The 21,506-nt window shown below is 39.7% G+C and overlaps 1 protein-coding gene across 2 annotated transcripts in view; it reads left to right on the forward strand.

Moving 5' to 3' along the window:
- Positions 1-21,506, forward strand: part of DCAF5 (DDB1 and CUL4 associated factor 5) — a 74,568-nt gene that overhangs the window by 46,895 nt on the left and 6,167 nt on the right. For both annotated transcript variants that reach the window (XM_074868051.1, XM_074868052.1), the window contains exons 7-8: positions 7,737-7,803; positions 18,923-19,050. In XM_074868051.1, coding sequence (XP_074724152.1) covers positions 7,737-7,803; positions 18,923-19,050 — 195 coding nt within the window. The remainder of the gene's footprint in view (positions 1-7,736; positions 7,804-18,922; positions 19,051-21,506) is intronic.

The following is a 21,506-nucleotide window of genomic DNA, read 5'->3' on the forward strand; positions in this document are numbered from 1 at the left end:
CTGTACTTGGGCTCTACTGGCACCCACCTGACCCCTATAGAAGCTGGTTGAAGTACATAAATGAGAAGAAATGTATTGAATGACTGATTGCAGTTTGTATGGGATTTTACTGTTCTAGCTACTGAACCAGAGCACTGCTGTGTCACGAGTGCTGATGTTGGCACAAGGGTTGTAGGTGGGAATGTACCTACTGAGGAGGTCAGCAGATGATCATTAGAGCAGCTTTTCAAGCTGTACTCAGTGGGAACTCTAAGCTAAAAGCCTAGATTCATCAGCATAAGGGTAACAGCCTGGCAGAAGGATCAGGAATTGCAAGAGATGGAAATAATTGACCAATTGACTGTTGTTTATTTCTTAATTGTTTAAGGAAAGGAAAGGAGTGGAGTGCTCTGCTCTGTGGGAGATCCTGTTTTTTTCTTCTATTCCTCTGGTATTGCCCATCTCAATACCATCTCAGCAAGCTGTATTATCTTGCTGATTCCTTGTTTGTTTGCTCCTTGTTGCTTTTTTAATAGGAAAAAGTCTTTTCCTCCATAGATGCGTCCTTACCTTGTTTCCCCTCTGGTCAGTGGGTACTCTAAGAATAGAAAGATGATTTGAAAACAAATTTGTGGGTTTTCTACCTGCAGTAAATGCAGACTTAACACTAAACTCTGATCAAATGAGCAATTAAGTGTATCAGTCATTTCTTAAAAGTGGAGAAAAGAGCAGGGGAAGTCTCATTTATAAGGAAGATGTGTCTTGACATTGCAAAAGACCCAGAAGCAGCTATAAAAAAAAAAAAAATTTGGTTGTGTTCTGTTAAACACTTTTCATGCAAAATATGTAAGCACAGCAAGACAACACAGCAAGACCTGTGTTCATGGTTGCGATATTTTGCATATATACATATATATATATAGGCAAGCACACACACAAATATATATGTGTATATAAGGTGACTTTTCTTACTTTTTGCTTTTGTTTATTTATAGCTTGCTTTCTTACCCCTTTTGAAATAGTTCCATGAGAAGCAGATTGTGGTGATATCATTGGGATTTTGTGGGTTCAAGGATGAGTTCCCACTTGGGTTTCCTGATGTTTAGTAGGGGGTATAATTGTGGTACTGCTTTGTTCTCAGTGGCTACTTACAGGGTCTCTCTCTCCTGTGTGTGGCTGCCTGTTTGTGACAGAATATTTCTAGGCAGTCCATAATTTGGGAACCCTCAGGTACTCTATCAAATTTGAAATTGGCCGTTAGGCTTAAAGTTTCTTGGAGATGGAGAGATGCCCCAAGGAACAAAATAGCATAAGGCCTGTTTCCACAGGAAACCTTTCCTCCTTGGTTTTATGTTCTTCATGTAAATAGATTCCTTCTTCAGAGTGCTGATTGCTATGTACAGTCTCTTCTGGGCAAATAATCAATGTTTTTCAGACTTCAGTGATGCCTCATGTCAAACTGTGGTTTCCTCTGTGCAGTCCCACCACAGAGAAGATGTGCAGGGCAGCTCTTCTCATATGCTCAAGACGAGTTAAGACTTCAGCCCAGCAGACTGCCACCAATCCAGATTCTTTATCTTGTCATAGGAGAAAAAGCAAAAGCCTGCACCCACCCATGAGTTACATTATGTTACAGACAATATATATGGAGGAACTGTACATCCTGCCTCTTAAAGGAGAACTGTTGCAAATTTGGATGCCTCTGTGCTTCTTCCCGAGCGTGTGGATTTTGCATTATTTCAAGAAGCCAAGAGACAGCTCGCTAAAAGCCTGAGAAAAATTCTGTCTACTCTGATCTTTTTTGCCCCAAGTTTCATTGGCCCCTCTGAGGAAAGGACAGACATGCTCAAGTGAGTGGGAACTGAGATTTGAGAAGTTTAGTCTTTTTCAGAGCTGACTTGTTAGTAAAGCTGTAAGTGACAGCATGGAATTTGAGTCTCTCTTAACAAGCATTTTCCTGTTAGTAACTTAGCAGCAATCACTTTTCAAATGGTTATGATCTCTGTACTTATGGTCTTATTCACTCATTTATAATTATATGATGATGGTGCTTTTTGGTTTGTGCTTTTTAAGACAAATTCTCCTACATTCTTCTTGTTCTCCCCTGCATTCATAGGGCCATTCAAAAGACTTGCTGATACTCTTGGAAAAATGATCCATGTCTCCTGGTCCCTTGTCTTGGGCCAAAGGCTTAAAAATGTCTCTGATATAGGTCATAAGTAAGAGGAAATTTTATAGAAACAGGAAATGTGGATGTTGGAAACTGTAAAATAAGGTTGATTTAGATACAGTTTTCTTGAAATGCTCCGTATTCAGTAGCACCTGAGGAAATGTAGCTTGTGGGATTTTGAAAGCTTTCAAACTGGCAGTGGTAAGAACAAAAATTAATTCCCCAGAGTGGAAGTACTCTGCAAAACGCAATGCTAATGCTACTGTTATGAGACTATAGCAGCAGCAGATTAGATCTCCATTTATTTATATCAACTGCTGTAATTTCCTTGGGGAGAGAGAAAATGAGAAGAGTTACAGTGGAATGAGTGGGGAGCACTAGTCCAAAGTAATTCTGCCAGATTCCTGATGATAGTTAATTTTAAGCATTTTATGCGTACTTGAAGCTCAAACGGAATTTGTGTTTTTTCCAGCAGCAGACTCTAACCACGCCTGAAAGTTTTCTTCCTTCTAAGGCAAACTTCTGAATCAGCAGCTTGTAGTCATCTGGAAGCCTTTTCCTGTCATTGTTGCTAACAGCTAGACATAGAAGCTGATTCTTCCCTTCTAAAAAAACTCCCAATATTAATTAGTAGCAACTAGTTTTCTGTCTAATCTCATGTTCACGTGAATATTGTGAATGTTGATTTCCGAAGTCTTGGTCAGATGCAGCAGCAAAAATGCAGACAATGAAACAGGTGGTTTTAATATTGGTCTCTCCTACCAGACATCTGAGCATCTGAACTCCTCACACAGTGTCTGGTCTGATTCAGAATTCAGCACTGCACTGATTCTTGAGATTATCTTCTGCCTGGAGTTTGTCTTTTGAGGGGGAGGGCTGGAGGAGGGAGAGTGCCCACTGTCTTAGGCATTTACTTGTCTCTGTGAATGTGCATGTTTTTGCCTCTCACTGGTTTGCCTCTGTGATTTGATTATCTGGGCTTTTGTTGTTAGAGTGAGTGAGTGAGTAGAAGGTACTCTGCTAGGAATTACATTTTGCACATCCCCTCAGGACCAGAAATCCTTGGCCACAATTAAAGTGGAGTCTAAGCATATGCAGCATGACATTCTTTCATCTACCCCACCCCAACCGCTTCTTTCCTTTCTGTTCCTTCCTTTTAAAGTGTATTCCATTCCTTCAGGATTTCAGCCTTATTCACTAGGGCTTGGTGCACTTCATGTCAGTTATTTATTTGAATTTTGTAGTAGTATGGACTGACCTGTGTTTCCTCAATCCTTATTCTCCAACTTTCAACTAGTGTGGAAAACTATTGGCTTATTGTTACATTAATAATGAATATATCAAAGAAAAATTTTCACAGATGATCATGTAAATGTCCTAGTAACGTCAGTCCAGCTGTGCTCCACAGAGGCCTTGGTTTCCCATTGTCTTGTGCAGAGAGTGCTAACTGGAGTTGAGTTTCTGTTTCAAATGTCATGGAAGAGGCGTGTTTCTGGCTTTAGCAGCTTGGGTGTCTGCTCTTGAGTCTTCAGCTGGCACATCTCTCTTGCAATAGCTGCAGTCATGGAGTTGTGCTTCTGGCAGGCTCTTGGTCTCTGTCTGAAAAGCCACGTTCTACTTCTCAGACCCCTATCACCTGGCCTTACAGAAAAGAGCAAAAGGAATGCATTTGGGGATTCAATTCTATATTGTGAGAACAGCAGGAAAACATGTACCCCAGAGGGATCCTAACAGGGAAAGAGAGTGGAAAACAATGCTGGCTGCTACAGTGGCAGCAGTAGAATGGCAGAGATACCAAATAGATATTCTGTGGAATATGATCTATTTTTGGTAATTATTGGCAGAGCTAACTATTGAAATAAAATTTAAATTTATGCAAAAGTTTGCAACTTGCAGCCCATTGCTTACAACACCGAACTTGTGTAGATGACACTACCAATTAATGCTTTTGGCACTTACTGATGACTGTCTTGGTTGCAAGGTTAAGCCCATAAGTACTTCAGAGCAGCTCAGATCCTGAGCTGAGCTTTGTTCTGTGACTAGACATAAATTGCAATGTGGATGCTTTATTCCTTCCTACTTATTTTCTCTTTATTCATTCCAGAATACTTTCACCAAGTTTAATTGCTTGGTGCAAATGTCATTAGGGTAGAAAACAGTAATGAAGCAAAGGACTTCATGGTGCTTTTGAGTAGGTAGATACTATCTCAGTTGGAGATAGTTGGATTGAGTATCTCCACCACTGGAGATATTCAAAAGCCATATGGACATGGTCCTAGGCAGTTGGTGCTAGGTGACCCTGCTTGAGCAGGGTGGTTGGACCAGATGATCTCTTGAGGTCACTTCCAGCCTCAGCCATTCTGTGATTCTGTGAACTACTTTAAGATGCTTTGACAATTTCTTTCTTTAAATTCCCCAAATTGTGACCACCTGAATTTATACTGTGTGCTAGACTGCAGTTTATGCCTCTGTCTATGTGGTCTGAGTTTGTCTTCCCATTAGAGTTTTCATGAAGCTGTGATGTGTGATGGAGTATAAAGGTTTCAGGTGGGCACTTTCCTGACACTCCCACCTCTTCCCCCTCTCCCTCTTCACACCCCCAAACCCAAAAACCAACCCCAACCCACCAAGACAATTATTTCTCTTTTTACTTTGGTAATCCTTGAAAAAATTGAATCAGAAGAGAGCTCTGGAGGTCATGTGACAAACTGCTTTACAGAGCAGAGCATCTTCAAAGTCAGATCAGGTTGCTCAGGGAATTGTCCAGATAAGTTTTGGATTTGCAAGCGTAGAGATTCCACCGCCTTTCTGGGGCCGAGTTGAAGTGTTTGTTATGCTCCTCCTGAACATGCTGTTCCTTTGTGCTCAGCTGGAATTTCCCTTGCTGTGACTTGTGACTGTTGCTTCCTGAGTGTCCACTGCATGCTTCTGAGAAGAGTCTGTCCCCAGCTGCTCTGTATTCCTTCAGACAGAGAAGGTCCACTCTGTCCCTTCACTTTCTCCTGGCTAAATAAAGCCAGTTCCCATAGCTTTTCTTTGCAGACCATGTGCCTTCAGGCCCAGCAGCCCTCCTCCACTCCCTGTCCAATTCGTTAGTACAACATACTCTTGTATTGGGGGACCCAAACTGGACAGAGAACTCCAGGTGTGGCCTCAAAAGTGCCAGGTAAGGGGAATAATCACTTGTCTTGACCTCCTGGTTACCCAGTTGAGAGGGCAGTCAAATTACCATTAGTCCACATCACTGCAAGGGCACTCTAAATTTTGCTGTCTCCAAAGCAAGGCAGTATACTCAGATCAGTGGTCTTCGCAGGTAGTATGTTCTTGTTTGGTGGGCAGTGGTACCCCACATTTTCTAGACAGTTGGCGATTGAGTCTTATCGGATACCCCGTGTGTTCCTCTGCAAATCAGTTTGGAAGCTGATTTGAAGAGTCTCACAGATGCTTCGTTCCCTGCACATACGTAACATGTTTTTTCTGTGTTGTGTGCCTGATGCTGGGTGTCTGAAATCTGTCACTTTGGGGCCTGTCATTGTTGGTAGGTTTGTTTGATTTATGATGTAAAGTGTAAAATGACTCCCATATTGAGGAGTTGTTAGAACTTGTTTGGTTTAAAAAAAAAAAAAAGGTGTTATGGTCATAAATTCAAGATACTGAGCTTTCTAGCTGTTTTGGGAGTCTCCATTTTTTCCCCACGTGTCCTAGGCAAGCCAGTTGCTGCTTCAACCACACAATTTGGTAATAAATACTAACAATTGGTAACATCTTTATAACTTTAAACAAGATTTTTTTTTTCCATGTAGCATTTCTTGTGTTACAAAAAACATATTAGAGGTGCTTACTTTTTGATTGCTGGGAGGTTGCTTATATGAGCCCTAATCTGTATAGTTTTGGCACAGTGGCTCAGCCTGCTGTGGGCTAACATTTATGAGCAGTCAAATGAAAGGGAAGCACATATTCCTGGCACGGTCAGGTCAGTTTGGCAGAGGTAAATTGCCTAAGTGCTTGAACATGTTGGCTTGTAGAAATAACTTTCTGGCTTGGAAAGGATGTGTCTGTGAATGATGCAGAACTAGTGTGCACAAGTTTTTAAAGGAACTTTTGTTTGATCCGGTGCTTCTTATCTGTCAGAAAATGAGCCGAATTGCATTCATAAGTGCTTACTCACATCCTACAGCCTTAAAAATAAGAGAAAAAAGAATGGTTGGATTGTGACAGTAAGAAACCAGAGAAGGGATTTTAGTGTTTTTTGCATTTTTGTGTATGGAAACATCCAAACACTGTACAAATGTAATTAGCATTGCAAACAGAATATATGCAAATTTATAGTTCTGTCTGTGTTAGTTTGTATCTTTTGTTTATTTGCTTCTCAGTCCTGTGTTATTACAGAACTTGTCTCCTCACTGCTTGATGTTACTTTGCTTGATGAGTTTATGTATCCCTGGAGAATGAAAGACAGAAACCAGTTATATTTGAGCCAAACAAAACAGAATTTGTCTCCTATCAGAGGTTAGAAAAGGGACAGATTTGCTCCATCTCTTTCTTTTTCTCCCTTCCCTCTACCCTAATAATAATACTAAAAAAAATAAAAACCCAACTTCTTGACTGTGTTGATTAAGCAGAAGACTTAAGTCAGTTGAAGGCTAGAGATTTACACTGTCTACACCGGTGTAACTGGAATCAGAATCTGCTCTTGGTTCCACTACATGTCATCTCATCTCTAATTTGGGAGAAAAATAAATGACAGGGAGTACAGTTTATTGGAGAAGAGATATTTGGAGACAAGGCACAGTTTGTGGCTTCTCATAACTGAGAGGCATAAGCTTTTTACCATGTCAAATGTCACCTGTCGTTCCAGTGCATGTTTGTAGTATATTAAACTACTTCAAATTGCATATTATACAATAAAGAAATTTCATATCGTTCATGCACTGTTAAAAAGGGCAGCTTTCCATCTCTTCAGAGTAACTATAACCAGGAAAAAAATGAACAACATGATGTGTTTTTCTTAAACTGCTTGAGGCTTGCTGACAGTGAATGTTTAGCTTTGGTTTTGTTCATGTTAAGATTATTCTCAGTGACTGACTTTTGATGGTCTTAGTAGACTGATGAGCCAGACATGTTGTGCTTGTGTGTAATGGACATGCTAGCTCTCTTCTTAGGTATGTGTTTGATGGAGTTTTCCTCAGTAGTTCAGGAGATGAGAAAAAAAGATGAAAGACTTTGACATTAAAAAAAGACCAGAGTTGCAGGCTGCAAGATAGGAGAGTTTGATCTAGACATGCTTATATTAAAGCCAACCAAAATCCATAGCCTTATTTAGCAAAGGAAACATACACTTTGGGCAGAAGGCATTAGATACATGAAGCATGCTTTTCAATTTTGGTCTGTTTATATGCATGCAACATTTTTGTGCTGGTACCTCACCCCCATTTAAGGGTAAGTTGATCAGTGAGGTGCAAAGAATGATACAACTTGTCTTTTTTTTTTTTTCTCATTTTTGGTTTGGAGAAACTAGAACAACAATAAAATAACGTAATTCAGGTGATATTTTGTGGTAAACTGCTTTTATTTTTATTCCTAACAGTACATCCTTTCGGGCTCTGATGACTTCAATTTGTATATGTGGAGGATTCCTCCAGATCCAGAAGCAGGTAAGGTTTTTTGTGGTTTTGGAATTTGGGGGGGGGGGGGCGGGGGGCAGGCATCTGACAAATGCTAGTTTGTTTTTTTGAAAAATTGCTGTTCTTGCTCAGCCTCTGAATCTAGAGTAATTCTGATGGAAGCTGGATGAGGAGAGTTTACAATGCCTAATCCAGTCTCTGGATCGCGATGGCCAATGCCATTTGAATCTTTTATCATACTGTTTTTCTTTTAATTTCTCTTCTCATATAATGATCACTTAAATGTTCTAGATGAGCTGATGAAGAGAAAGACCTGTGGCTGGAGCAGGGTGTGTCTGTCTTCCCTCTTGTCTACCAACTGTGCTGCTTCTAAGCTGACCTGAGTTCACTGAAGAACTTATCTATTACTAAGAAATTTCATTTCATAATGAAGCTTGCAGCATAAAATGGTGCTGGGTTCACAGCCTGCTCCTTACAGTTCTAGTGCATTGGCCTCTTTTCCCCTCTTTCTGTCCTCTTACGACAAAACCCTCCAACAGGTTTCTAATGGAGAAGAGCAGTTATGCTCTTTTACTTTCTGGCTGGAGGAGCACCGTCAGCTGGTGGAAATGACCACTTTTGACTCATTTCTGACCCTTTCCCATGCTGGGGCAGACATGCTAAGCAAATGGCACTAGCTCAACTCTGTGTGTGAAAGTATAGGAGAGGGGTGTTAGAGCAAAGAAAAGCATCAGTGTGTGTGGGATGTAACAGTAGTGTTGTAGATGCCACAGTTGGTCAGTGCCTAATTTGATATCATCTAGTATTGTGTAGGATTTGGCAATATGGCACTCTAAGCCATAGAATGTCAGCGTATTTCTTCTGTTGAAACAAATCACTGTGCTCTTTTAGAAGGGTGTTGAATCTTGATTGAAAGACTGAAGACTTCAGGAAATGTACTACTGTTTCTATTTTTAATGGCTCTGACAGTTGTTTAAACTGTACGCTTTAGTGGTATTAAGTACAACTGACTGCTATCCTGTGGTCTCAGGTGCTTTAGCAATAATGAGAGCAGATAACAAGCTGCGTTAGAGGTACAATGAAAATATTTTGTTTTATTTTCAAAGGCTCTTAATCACAGCTGTGTAATCCACAGCTGAGAGGATGACTAGCCTCTAAAAGGTTTGGTTAATGGCAGGATTTTGAAGAAAATGCCATTCTTATTTTGGATTGTTTATTTAACCAACATTTGATGTTGCAGTCCAGAAGTCCTGAAGATGGTCCTGCTAAATATACCAGTACCTTGGCTTTCTATCTTTGTGTAAACATCTTTGTACAGAGACTTCTTTCTGCTTTCATTTTAATTTGTGTAATTTCCTTTTACATTTGACGCTGTTTTACTACTACCTATGGAATTTCCTCTTGGTTAAATCAAAGGTTACATACATTTAAATTAGTTATTTGTAAGTTTTTGTGTGGACTGTAGAACTACATTTTATGCATGTTACTATACTTGTCCTGACTCCATTTGTAAATTCTGGATTTGAGATTTTTGTGTTTATCTGGCTGTGATGCTCCTGAAAACTTTTTTCCCATGCAGCTGCAGATGACAAACATCTTATCTTGCACCTTTGCACAAAGAATGATAGCTAGAATTACCACAAAACAATGTTATATGTGTCTTGGTCAGCTTTCTTGTTTCTAGCTCTTGTAACTTGAGGAAGGGTGTCAGTAAACTTGCAACATTTCAGTTACAAAATTAATTACTTAATGTTAGTTGCCCTTGTGGTTGCTTAATGGGATCAGAAGATCCTGTAGTAGGAACCTGTTTGTCTTAGTCTCTTGTAACTTGAGCAGTGCTCTTATTGAAACATTTTAGCAAAACTAATTTGCTTTGTTCTGTTAGACCCAAAGATGTGGCTTCTGTGGCAAATAAGTCATTGACCATCCAAATCACCTGTGGTAGGCGTTATTGAAGCTCTTCTTTTCTTCATTCAGCTCTTCTTGAAAGGTTGTGCCTGTTTTGAATGTGATGAAACATCCTTTCTTAAATCTCATCCTGTGGTTCAGAGTAATTTTTCAGCTAGAGAGGTTGCTGTGCTTCCTTCTTGGAGAAAGAGTCTTGCTGTAGGGATGTGGAGACCTTGGAAAGCTTCTGCTTCAGTGGAAAACTCCTTGTTCTCATGTTCTAGCTTAAAATAGGAGTGTCTTTGGGTCTGTGATCCGAGGGGGTGGAATGTGGTCTTTCATTTAAAATATTGTACAAACTAGACAGGATGATGTAATGTCCTGTACTGTTGGTTGGTATTTTAAATAAAAATATCTCTCTGATTTCTACCTTCCATTTGAATTCAGACATTGTGCTGCTATAAATATTTATGATACAATTCCCTTAAATTATATCAGGTATTTGTAAATAGCAACTTTTTTGCAAATGTAAATCTGTTTACAGAGCTGCATCCTTAACAACAACCCTGAAATAGATTATTTTGCTTAAGTACAGGTGCAGCAAGTACTAGCTATCTAATGGTTAGCAACATTACTACACAAAAGATGAAGAAAAGTTGGGAAGGAGCACACCAGTCAGACAGCTGCAAGCATATTTCAAGTTGGAGGAATGCAGTTACCTGTGTTGGTATTTTGCCATGAAAATGGAACAAATTCCGCTGTTCTTTTGCAAATAATCATAATTTAGAGGTGTCTTCCCAGTAGGTTGCATGGAATCATTCCCCCTCAGCTAGAAACTGCCAGTGGTTTTGTTCGGTCCAGTAAATGGTTTTGTTCGATCCAGACAGGATTTACTTTGGGGAAGGGAGGTCTGTGAAAAAAGGTATTTCCTAAATTGCTTAGGAAGCTATTCTGTTGGAGAGTTTTATTGTCTGTCTTCCTCCACAGTCTTAGATTATTCTGACTAGGCCAGGATTTCCTATGCCAGAAGGTTGGTTGCTTTTCTACCACCTTTTGTCCTTTCTCGAAGGTGGAATAGTTAGCTCATTTTTCCACTTTCTTCTCCATCCAAGTACTACCCAGTTTTCCAGTGTGCTTCTGAACTGATTGCTGATTGTTTGGTGAATTTGTTAGCCAATTTCCCGGTTTTCTTCAGAGGCAGAGTTTCTAGCAAAGTTAATACATTAGTCTGGCAGAAGAAAAGCAGTCCTGAGTTTCCACAGCATTTACTTGACTCCAAGGCAAGCTAGAAGTGAAAAGAGACATTGGCCCAGCAAGCCTGTGAACATATAAGCACTTCAGGCAGTATTTAAACCTAACTCCTATAAACATGGTCTCTTAGCTGGTAAAGAATCCCAGTTCAAGACAGAACCTGACATGTCTTGTGGGGTAATAGAGGGCTTAGTAGACCAAATGTTTTGCAAAATGGAATTTACATTCCTCACCCACTACTCTGAATCATCTCTGCAGCTCTGAGCTTGTCTCTTGCTTTTGAAATATTGCTCAAAGATGCTATGTGAGGGATATGATATTTATTTGCAATTGAGAAGACAGTTGGGGATCCTTCAGTTTACATGAGCAGGCTGTCACTAGACTTCTGAAAAACTTCACTAAATCAGAACAGCAAACTGCATTTCAAAACCTCTTTTTAATTCTGTCATTGTCTGTAACTGCTCTCAAGAAAGGACCTGTCATTGTGGTCCAGTTACTAAACTAATTGTACCAATTTTCAACAGAACTGATGCAATTTTTCTTCCCTTTTTTTCTCCTTGGTCATTGTAAATGCAGACACCTCTAGACTTGAAGAATTCAGCAACAGATCTTTTCACAACATTTGAACAGGGTTATCTCATTGGAGACAGCTTGTGGTTTAAGTTCTCAAAGTTCCAGGCTGATAAGTGAAGATGAATAATAGATGATTAAGTGTTTCTTAATGTCTTCAGCTATTTTTGAGATTTTTATATATGGGCACACATGCATATATACATACCAGTTGGGTTGGGGTGCGGGGAAGCCATCTGGCCCAATGGGGAGCATGCTCTGGAAGGCTTGCATTATTTAAAAAATTGATTTTTATGAGGCGTGGTCTTGGAATGTAAACTGTTTAGGACTGTAGTTTGTCTTTTCCTTCAGATCAGTGTTGACCATAGTGTGTTATGGAACAGTTGTTTGATTATCACAGCAAGTAAGTGGTGGGGCAGTGTAGAAGGGGTTCTTGTATTCAGTGGAATTTAGACTGGTTTCCATGTCATGTGGATTGTAATACCAGAAACTTGTGGAAATGTCCTGGCTAGATGGCATTTATCAGAAAACAAAGCAGTGTTGGGCGCTTTGTAGCGTTCTTCCACTTGGCTAAAAGATTGACCATCCGTGAGTGTTTCTCTCGCTGACTTTAGCATGTTTAATATCTAATTTAGCACTGGAAAGCTGAGCACTGGGAGAGGCTGGAGAAGCCTTAGTCCCCGTCAGCTAGCCATCTGATTGTACCAAAGCTCCTTCCTCTGTATTGTATTGAACGTGTTTGCAGCTACCAGTACAAAATAAATGCACAGGCAAGCAGTTTTACACATCCATTTTCAAAAAAAACCCAGCTATCGGTTGTGTGATAATTTCACTTTCTTTATTCCCTTTATGTTCAGAAAGCATAGTTGGTGGTGGTAATTTGTATGGTTCCAATAACACTGTAAAAACCATTGTGACCTATGCAGTTAAACACACCGAAGGAGAAATCTCACAGACCAGGAGAAGGACAGAATGGAAAGGGTGTGCCAACATTTATTTCTATAGTAATTTTGTCTTAGCTTTCATATTGTTGTTCAGCTCTACTGGTGATAACAATGGTGGGAGGATTGGTATAGATAAGGTGTAGATAGATATGGCAGATATTTAGCAGCAACAAAAGAAGGGAGAAAATATACATCTAAAAATAGCCAGCACCACTACAGCATTCTGCCTCTTCTTTAGATGTTTAAATATGAATTTTTTTCTTTCACTTTTGGAACCTCTGCAGAGGTACAAGACCACCATGGGGCTGGTTCTAGGCACAGGCTAGGCAAAGTGGGTGATTGCCTGGAAGAGCATGTTGCCTGAAGTGGGTGCTGATGACAGCCCACTGCTCCCTGTGCTTAAGCTAAAGCTCTGCAAGGCCACGCTGATCCTTTCATCTGGCCTGGGAGGTGGAGGGTGGGTCCGCAGAGGGAGTTGGAGCTGCTTTCGCTTTCTTTTGTAGTAGCAGAAGTACCAAGCTGGAGTCCCCAGTTGCCTCCTCCAAACCATCTCCTTTTGCCATGCTGGGAGGAGAAAGGACCTTGGCCAGCCCTTGCTGTTCTCACCCCATATTTGATGTGATCACAGTCAGTTTTTCCTGTGTTAATGAGAAACCTTGAAGTTGCTCTGACTCCTGCCCGAGCCGGAGTCAGATACCTGATCCCACTAGAAGGGATGCTGCAGGCCCTGTGCTCTCAGGACAAGAGTGCTTGTGTTTAAGTCTAGCTTCTCCACAGCTGGGTCTCTGAGGAGCAAAGCCATCTGCTGGCATGCATTGTATGAAACAAATACAGGTGTGTGAGTGACCAGAGAGAGAGTTTTAAGAAGTGTAAACATGATCTGCTGCACTGAAGGCAGAGGTCCTATATGCTATGCATATTTGCTTGTATTGTGCTGTGCATTTGCTTTCCAAACTATGGCCTCTCTCTTCCATTAGCACATCGTGACCTCATAGGATTCAAATGCAGGGCAGTGGCCTACAGTCTAAATGTGTCCTGGATTATTAATAATGAAAGCTAAATTATTTTAAATGAGCTTTCTACTATAGTGTCAAGTACTACAGTGGAATGGTATGCTATGGCACACTGGCAGCAGCTGCAAATATCTGGTTCTTCTCAGGAGTTTTCAGCACTTTAAGTAATTCACAAGGCTTGTATGAAGTTATGCTTTAGTCTGTGGAACATCTTTCTACCTTATATGAACAACCAGTGGGACTTATTTTTCAGTGTTCTAGATAGAAAGGACTTCTTAATGAGGTCATTTAATTCATCTGTTACAGAGTCAGTAGAGGATTGTTCCTTATCCCAGCAAGTTCTCCAGCACTTTGACAGGTTTTTTCAAATGTTTGGAACACTGCAGCTTCCATTAGTATAGAGACTGTTCTACATTCTTACTGGATTTCTGCACTAGGGCACTTTTCCTAATAATCTATCACTTCCCTTTTTTCCTTATCTTTCAAATAATTCATTCTTCTGGATTTTTTTTTTTAAACACTGCTACATGTTTAAAAACTTGTGCATGGAAAATCGGGTTGCGGTCCAAATATCTCACTTTCTTTTTTATGATTTACTAATGTTTTTTAAAATGTGTTGGTATGTACCATCCAACATGTTCTCAAAATGTGAAATGCCAGCTCATTTGCATAAATATTTGTAAAATTGCATAATTAAGATGTCTTTCATTAGCATAATATTTAGTGCATAAAATAATAAAGCAAACCAAGAAGTAATCACTTTGGCAACTTAGTAGATATCTGCTACTTCAAGGCATTATATTATTCCTTCCTTCTGTCTGTATTGGAGCCTGTAGATAGGCACTGTGTTGCCATGGTATTCTTGTCAACTGTGTAGGGGAAATCTGTTTTAAAAAAAATGTACAATTCAGATTTAGCTTTTTATAAGTTATTTCTTCCAGATGGTCAGATATTGTAGTAGGATATTATTTCAAGAATTTTTTGAGACTTTGTGTTGCTCCTCTTTGGAGCACTTATTTGCAGGGTGAAGAGGAAGAGGGATTTTCTTGATATTTCACTTTGTGTATCAAATAAGAGCAGACCAAAAAAAAAAATATCAACCAGCACAGCAGGAAACTAAACCACTACTCAGAACTGTCTTTAAGCATAGCAATTTTTGGAAAGTATTGCAAAACCAGCTAGTATATCTCCATCCCTTCCCTCTAATAGTTAGAAACTTAACTAAAATTGGTATAATCAGTCTCTGAAGACTTTAAGGCTTTTTTTTGGTAAATATTAGTAATGACATAGATGTAACCTAATGTCTTCTATATAAACACTGCTTATACATGTGGTAACTATCTAAAAATATAAAAGCTGCCATGCTAGAACACTGTCAGGACCTGTGCATGCCACTAAATTGAAAAGCAAACAAACAACGCCCCCATCTCTAAAAAAACTCCATACCTCAAAAGCAAAATTTGAGTGTTGTTGGAATAGCAGAGGTCAATTCTGCTGAAACAATACAAATAAAAATATCAGTTCAAGTGAACACAGCAAAAAGAAATAGAAATTATTACATGCAAAAAAGGAAGATGGCCTCAGGAATTTGAGCAGTTTATGGCCAACCTGCTCTTAATGTACAGATGCACTTTTTTTTTTTTTGCCAGCAGACATGAGCAAACTTAATTCATGCTGTGAGATGGCTAGAAGCTGTATGGCTGCAGCTAAGCCTCTACTGAGAGACCAGAGGGATTCCAGACAAGTCTGGACACAGGCATATGTCTGCCACGCAGATACTCATGTGATATGATACCGACTTTGCTGCAAAGAGACCGCTGTCAGGATAAGGATGTAGAAGGCTCGGCATAAAGCACTTAGAGATGTCACTTAAGCACATAGGAGCTGGTAGACTAAAATTGCATCAGGCAGGGGATTGTCCACAAATGAGGTTCCGGGGCAGACTGTTATATTTGACACAAATAATAGAGTATTGCTGCAGTCAATGGTTTTTGGTTTAAATGACTAAAACCTCTTGTACTACTGGAAAAAGCTGACTGCTAAGACTTGCGATTGCAGTAATCTGCTTCTAGGGGACTTTTCCTGTAATTGGGCAGTTAGTTGTTTTAAGGGACTTTGTAGGGAAGTTCACCTTTGCTCTTAGAGGAGTGAAGTATGTTCTAGTACTATGCTTCCTCTGATTTTACTGTTAACAGCTTAAAAGGAATTTGGGAAACTTAAGTATTGAAGCGGAAAGGTTTGGATCATAGAATGGTTTGGGTTGGAAGTGACCTTCAAGGATCATCTAGTTCCAGCCCCCTGCCACGGGCAGGGACACCTTCCACTAGACCAGGTTGCTCAAAGCCCTGTCCAACCTGGCCTTGAACACTTCCAAAAGATGGGGCATCTACCACTTCTCTGGGCAACCTGTTGCAGTGTCTCACCACTCTCATTGTAAAAAGTTTCTTCCTCTTATCCAACATAAATCTATGCTCTTTCAGCTTAAAGCTGTTGCCCCTTCTCCTGTCACTACAGGCCTTGGTAAAAAGTCTCTCTCTGTCTTTCTTATAAGTCCTCTTTATGGAAATAAAGGGATGCAATAAGGTCTCCCCAGAGCCGCCTTTCTCTCCAGGCTGAACAGCCCCAACTCTCTCAGCCTGTCCTCATAGGAGAGGTCTTCCATCCCTCTGACCATTTTTGAGGGCCTCCTCTGGACCTGCTTGAGCATGTCTTTGTTTTTCTTGTGCTGAGGACCCCAGAGCTGGACACAGCACTGCAAGTGGGATCTCACCAGAGCAGAGTAGAGTGGCAGAATCACCTCCCTCGACCTGCTGGCAACACAGGTTTTTATGCAGCCCAGGTTATGGTTGGCTTTCTGGGCTTCAGACACTGCCTGAATTTGACTACAGCCTAGGGAGCTAGGGAGAGCTGTGTTCTAGACGTGGCATGCTGTGCACTTTTCATCCAGTGCTCTTAGTGTATTGATAAACATTTAAAGTTTAATGCCACAAGACAGTTCTGGCGTCAAATAACTGTTTTCACTGTTTTACTAGGAAAATAACCATGGGTTAATGCACACTGCTGACAGTACCACGAAGCGCCAATGACTGACTTGGAAATGCAGTCCAAGATATTGGTGCCCTAAATTTGTATTTCATCTCCATTATAATTCTTTCTTTGCTCATTGTCTCTCTAACTTGTGAATCTTTTATAAGTGTTTCACAGGGCATATTTCTTGTTTTATACTGAATTCAGGCAGCTAGAGTCCATGGATAGTTAAAACTTGTTTTAGGCATTACTTACAGACTTGGAAACATTTCCTAAGCAAATTGTCTCTTCATTCCCAAGGCTTTCTTGGAACATTTGTCAGCTAGGTCAAGATAAATGTGTTGAGAACTGGACTTGATGTAACCGTCTACCATTGGCTTGATAGATGCAATTGGATTGACAACTGTGCTTTGGCTGGAAGGAATGCCGTGGGAGTAGGGCAACTTGCCATCAGCCATAAATGTGGTCATGAATGTCTAGCAGGGTGAGCAGAATGAAAGGATGTGCGGAATCCCATAAAATGAAAAGAAAATCAAAAGAGCCCAATTTGGCATTTCATGAACTTGATCTCCAATCCGTTACTTCTCAGTCAACTTTGCTTACACTGGTGAAATCTTGCTCCAATGGCTGAAGACAGAACTTATCTCTGAACCTTTACAGAAAACACAAGTGTACCCCAGTAAGAGAAGCGTTCCAGGTAGCTCAGTCTCAGTGTAGTTTCCATGAACATACTTAGAAGTTAACTGGAGTGACAGTCTCCCTTTCAAGCTTTCTTACTTCCAAGTGAGCCTTCATTCTATATACAAAGTCTTTAAAATGGCTATGTGTTTTGGTCCTTGGGATTACTTGCCTCTATTCCCTTCTTCAGGCACGTTATCTTTCTATCCCAAAGTGCCATGAGACTCCAGTTTGGTCTGCAAAAATTGATTTGTGCAAACAGAACATTTTCCAGAAGCAGTAGAAAGATCTGTCTGCGGATTTTTAGCAGTTGGATGACTCCTCATTTCTAAACCCTTATCATGGTTTTTACACACCAGTCTGGTCTTCAGAGTATAGTTAGAGTAGAAAGGATAGAGTACTTTTTCTATGAGAAGAAGGGCTGCTCACAAGCTGCAGTTCTTTATCATTTATGTAACCTAACAAATGGGAGGTGATCCAGGAATGCCTTTTTTTTCTTTTTTTTTTTTCCTTGACCCTTCTGTCTTGCTATTCTAAAGCGTTAATGCAAGTTTTTCTTTAGGAAATGTGCATTGCAGGAGAACTGACTCTGTTTTAGAAGACAAGTTGTTCAACATTGGACTTAAGGCTATCTAATCTATTGCAGCTGAAAGAGCTCGTGTTGAGGACAGAGGAGGATAGCAAACATCTTCAGCAAGAAGAACATAAAGTTTACGTATTTAGTGTTAAGATGACTATAAGTAGCATAGAAGCTAATGAAATTATTTTAACTTTCTGTAAGGTGTGCTTATGACCTTTGAAGTTGTAAGTAGCAAGGTTGTTTTCCTCTGAAGTGGTTTTCAGTTTTTACTTCCCCTCTTCTAAAGGTTTTGGTTTCTTTCACTGAAGATGTTAATCATAGCATCTTGATTGACACTTGTTTATTCAGACACACAGGTGTGCTTTCTAGCAAATCTATAGTTTTAATTGTGTGAATTTATGAATATAAAAAATTGCTGTGTGACAGTTTCTTATTTTGGTGTATAGACCTAGTAAGAGTCAGTGACCAAGCAGAAAAGTTGTCTGGCTTCTGTTTTGAGTTTCACCGTTAGCACAAAAGCATTCCACTTCAGCTAATTCCCTACCTCGTGACAAAGAATGATATAACTCACTGGTCAGACGTGTTATTTCAGGTCCCTCTCTAAACTTGATTCACAGAAATATGAGTTGTTACAGACTATGCAAGGCTATACCAAGTCCAGATGTAATGTTGTAACTCAGGTTGGTAGCCTTGAAGATCGCCTCCTTTATAGATTCCTACCCATCAGACTAGAGTCAACTGTGACAGTAATGAATTCCTGATTTAAAAAATAATTTTTAAAAAGAATATAGCTATTTAAAAAGTCAACTTCTTTTATTTGTCTCTGCTTCAAATTTACAAATTGTGAGTAGTGTCATGCCTTAGGCACTATGGTTTCACTGGTGATTTCATTAAGTACATATGTTGGTTTTATTCACATGCTTGTCGTATTAGGTCAAAAATCTTCATTGTTTGTTTAGATAGTTGAACTAAAGCTAGCCTCCAAATCCTAATTTACAGGAAGGATGCTTTTCATCAAACTTGCAGCTTTTTATAGGGACATTGCTCATAAAATTGGAATTCTGCAGTGAACACAGACCTTAAAATACTGCAAAATAAACTGAAGCACATTGTCAAGTATATTAAGACTTTAAATTATTATGAATGAAGGAATATGAAGATTTAATTATTCACTTCAGTGTGTGCTTTTTTCCCCCTAGGTGGCATTGGCAGGATCATCAATGGTGCTTTTATGGTATTGAAAGGTCATCGGTCAATTGTAAACCAAGTCCGGTTTAATCCTCACACTTACATGATCTGTTCTTCTGGTGTTGAAAAGATCATAAAGGTAAGATTAATCATCAGGAAATGTGTTCTTTCAATATTTTGGGAAGAAATACTTTGTTTTGCTCAGCATCTTTCTTTTCCACACCCATCCTGTCTTCTCATCTTATTCTTTTGTAAAGTGGTATGTCTCATTTGCTGGCTAAACTGTTGCAAATTTTTAATTGGGCATTTCAACTTTAAACTCCAACTCAATTTTAAAGGTTTTAGAGATACGGGATAAGATCAGAATTTCCTGGATTTGTACCTTGAAAAAGGATTTTTTTTTTTTTTTTCCAGTTTCATTCCATACATAACTGAAGTATCATACAGACAGTCCTTCTGGGGAGAGTTTGGTCACAGCTGTAATGTGATCTCCTAAGACTTCTGATACTTTGGGCTAAAATTTAATAAAAATCTTTTCAAAGAGTATTGTTGAGCCTTAGCCTAGCCTGACCTAGCTGAATTTGGCCCAAATACTGCCTGAGGAGCCCTTCTATAATTTTTGTACACACTTCTGCATTAAATCAATTCAACATACCTTTCTGTGGCTTCCAGAGGAAACAGGACTCAATACCTTCCAAAATTTGTCTTTTCTCAATTCTCTAACAATGTACAGTATTTTTAGAAAGCTGTTGCCTTTTTATGTGGAATGTAAAGAGATAACAAACTTTGTTACGTTCGGAAACTTTCTTTCCTTAAGGAAAGGCAGCCAATATTGTGGGAGCAAGGCAGAAACTTTTTTGTGATTTCTAATAGCAGAGGTTGAGGATGGGGAGGCAGGGGATTATGCTACACTAATGCACTTTGCATTCTGCTGCCATAGGAATTTTGCTATAATTTAGGTCTATCAACAAGATGAAAGAAACCAGAACAATACAATTTTTAAGTAGGATAATGAGAACTGATGCTGCTTCTAACTATTTGTTGAATGACTTCATAAAACTCTTACCTGCATGTGGCTATAAATGAGGTCATTTGAGTATTAGTAAACGCTTTAGTCAGCTACAAGACTGAACAAACTTGTTCTGCAAAGGAGTGTTTTAGTGGTCTGCAACTTAGGGACCAGGAACTGGCCCAATGCTCGGCTGCATCAGTTGCATTACACCTGCTGTCAGCATTTGGATTTCTGACTGTAGTTCAGCTTTTCTTCTGTCTTCCACTGGTACTTAGTTTGCTTTTGTACTTTTTTCTTCATCTATGTCCCTGACAGGTTTGATCACAAATCTATCAAATACAGGCTTTGAACAAAAATGCTTTGAACAGTCTTAGCAGCTCACTGATTTTTCAATTTCCAAGCAGTTAAACTGCTACTGTTTAACAACAGTTTTGCCAAAGGCCTTTTTTTTTTTTTTTTTCCCCCCCCTTTGGGAACTTGATTCATGCAGCCTGAATTCTCCCATTTCGATTTTTAGATCTGCTGACCCTTCACCCTATGAATCCTTCCTGCATGAGTGTGCTTAGACTGTTGGATTAGCACTGGTATAGACATCCCCTGTGTTGCTTTTGTGTACTTCTGCTAGGGTTTTGGTGAGGGTTTTTTTGCCTAGTGATTAAAAGGTTAGTTCGATTAAGGCTTCAGTCACAGGTTGTGTAACTCTTTCAAAGACACCTCTGCTTGAATGCTTCCCTAGAAGAATACGCCTGTTGTGTCGCAGTACGTGCAATGGAACTCGGGTAGCTGCTTTGAAGAAACTGAATTCCCCAAACATTGCAAGCTAGAAACAAATTAAGGGAAAGGTGTTTAAATTAAGTTTATTAGTGAGCCAGAACTTCTTACCCTTTTGTTGTATGTCATTTTGTCTCAGCTTGTAATGTGCCTTGTTTGGCGATCAGGTTGTTTCAAGGCTTATATCTTGTCCGGTCTGCATGACTTCAGTCTTTAGAGGTACTGTCTTAGTGAACAGTGGTTTGTGGGTGACCATACAATGGTGGTTTCTTCTACATTCCAGCTACTTCTCCATATAGGTTGGAGCCTAGTGACTGCCACTAGCAGAAGGGCAAAACAGGAAAAACATGACCAGCATTTCTGAGAGGCTATCTACTGCATTAAAAACATCTGGGAACATAAGTCCTTCCCTTGCATGGTTGCCTTCCTTTCCCCCATATAAATGCTTGATGTGCTTGCTTGGAGAAGTTGAGATGACAAGAGGAGGAACCATGAATAAAAGTTGGAGTTAGGGTTTTTTTTATGTTTTCTTGTTTTGTTAGGTTTTGTTTGTTTTAATCGGTTCCTTAAGAAGTGTCCTTCCTTTTACTGTCCTTCAGGTGTCTTCTAAAAACCTTTCCGGAATTAAATCACAGAAAATAACTTCACTGTGGTTGACTGGTATTCCATTTCCTCAATTGTAGAAACTCTGTGATGAATTAAAAATGTGGATGCAAGTAGTTGTTTGTCTGAGCCCTTAATTTTTAGACTAGCTGGTCTAAATTTAGTACTTCTAGAAGTGAGGAACTGATAGCACCAGCATCAAGGCATGA

This window comes from Strix uralensis, chromosome 4, assembly GCF_047716275.1.
Source record: "Strix uralensis isolate ZFMK-TIS-50842 chromosome 4, bStrUra1, whole genome shotgun sequence".
Taxonomy (NCBI): Eukaryota; Metazoa; Chordata; class Aves; order Strigiformes; family Strigidae; genus Strix; species Strix uralensis.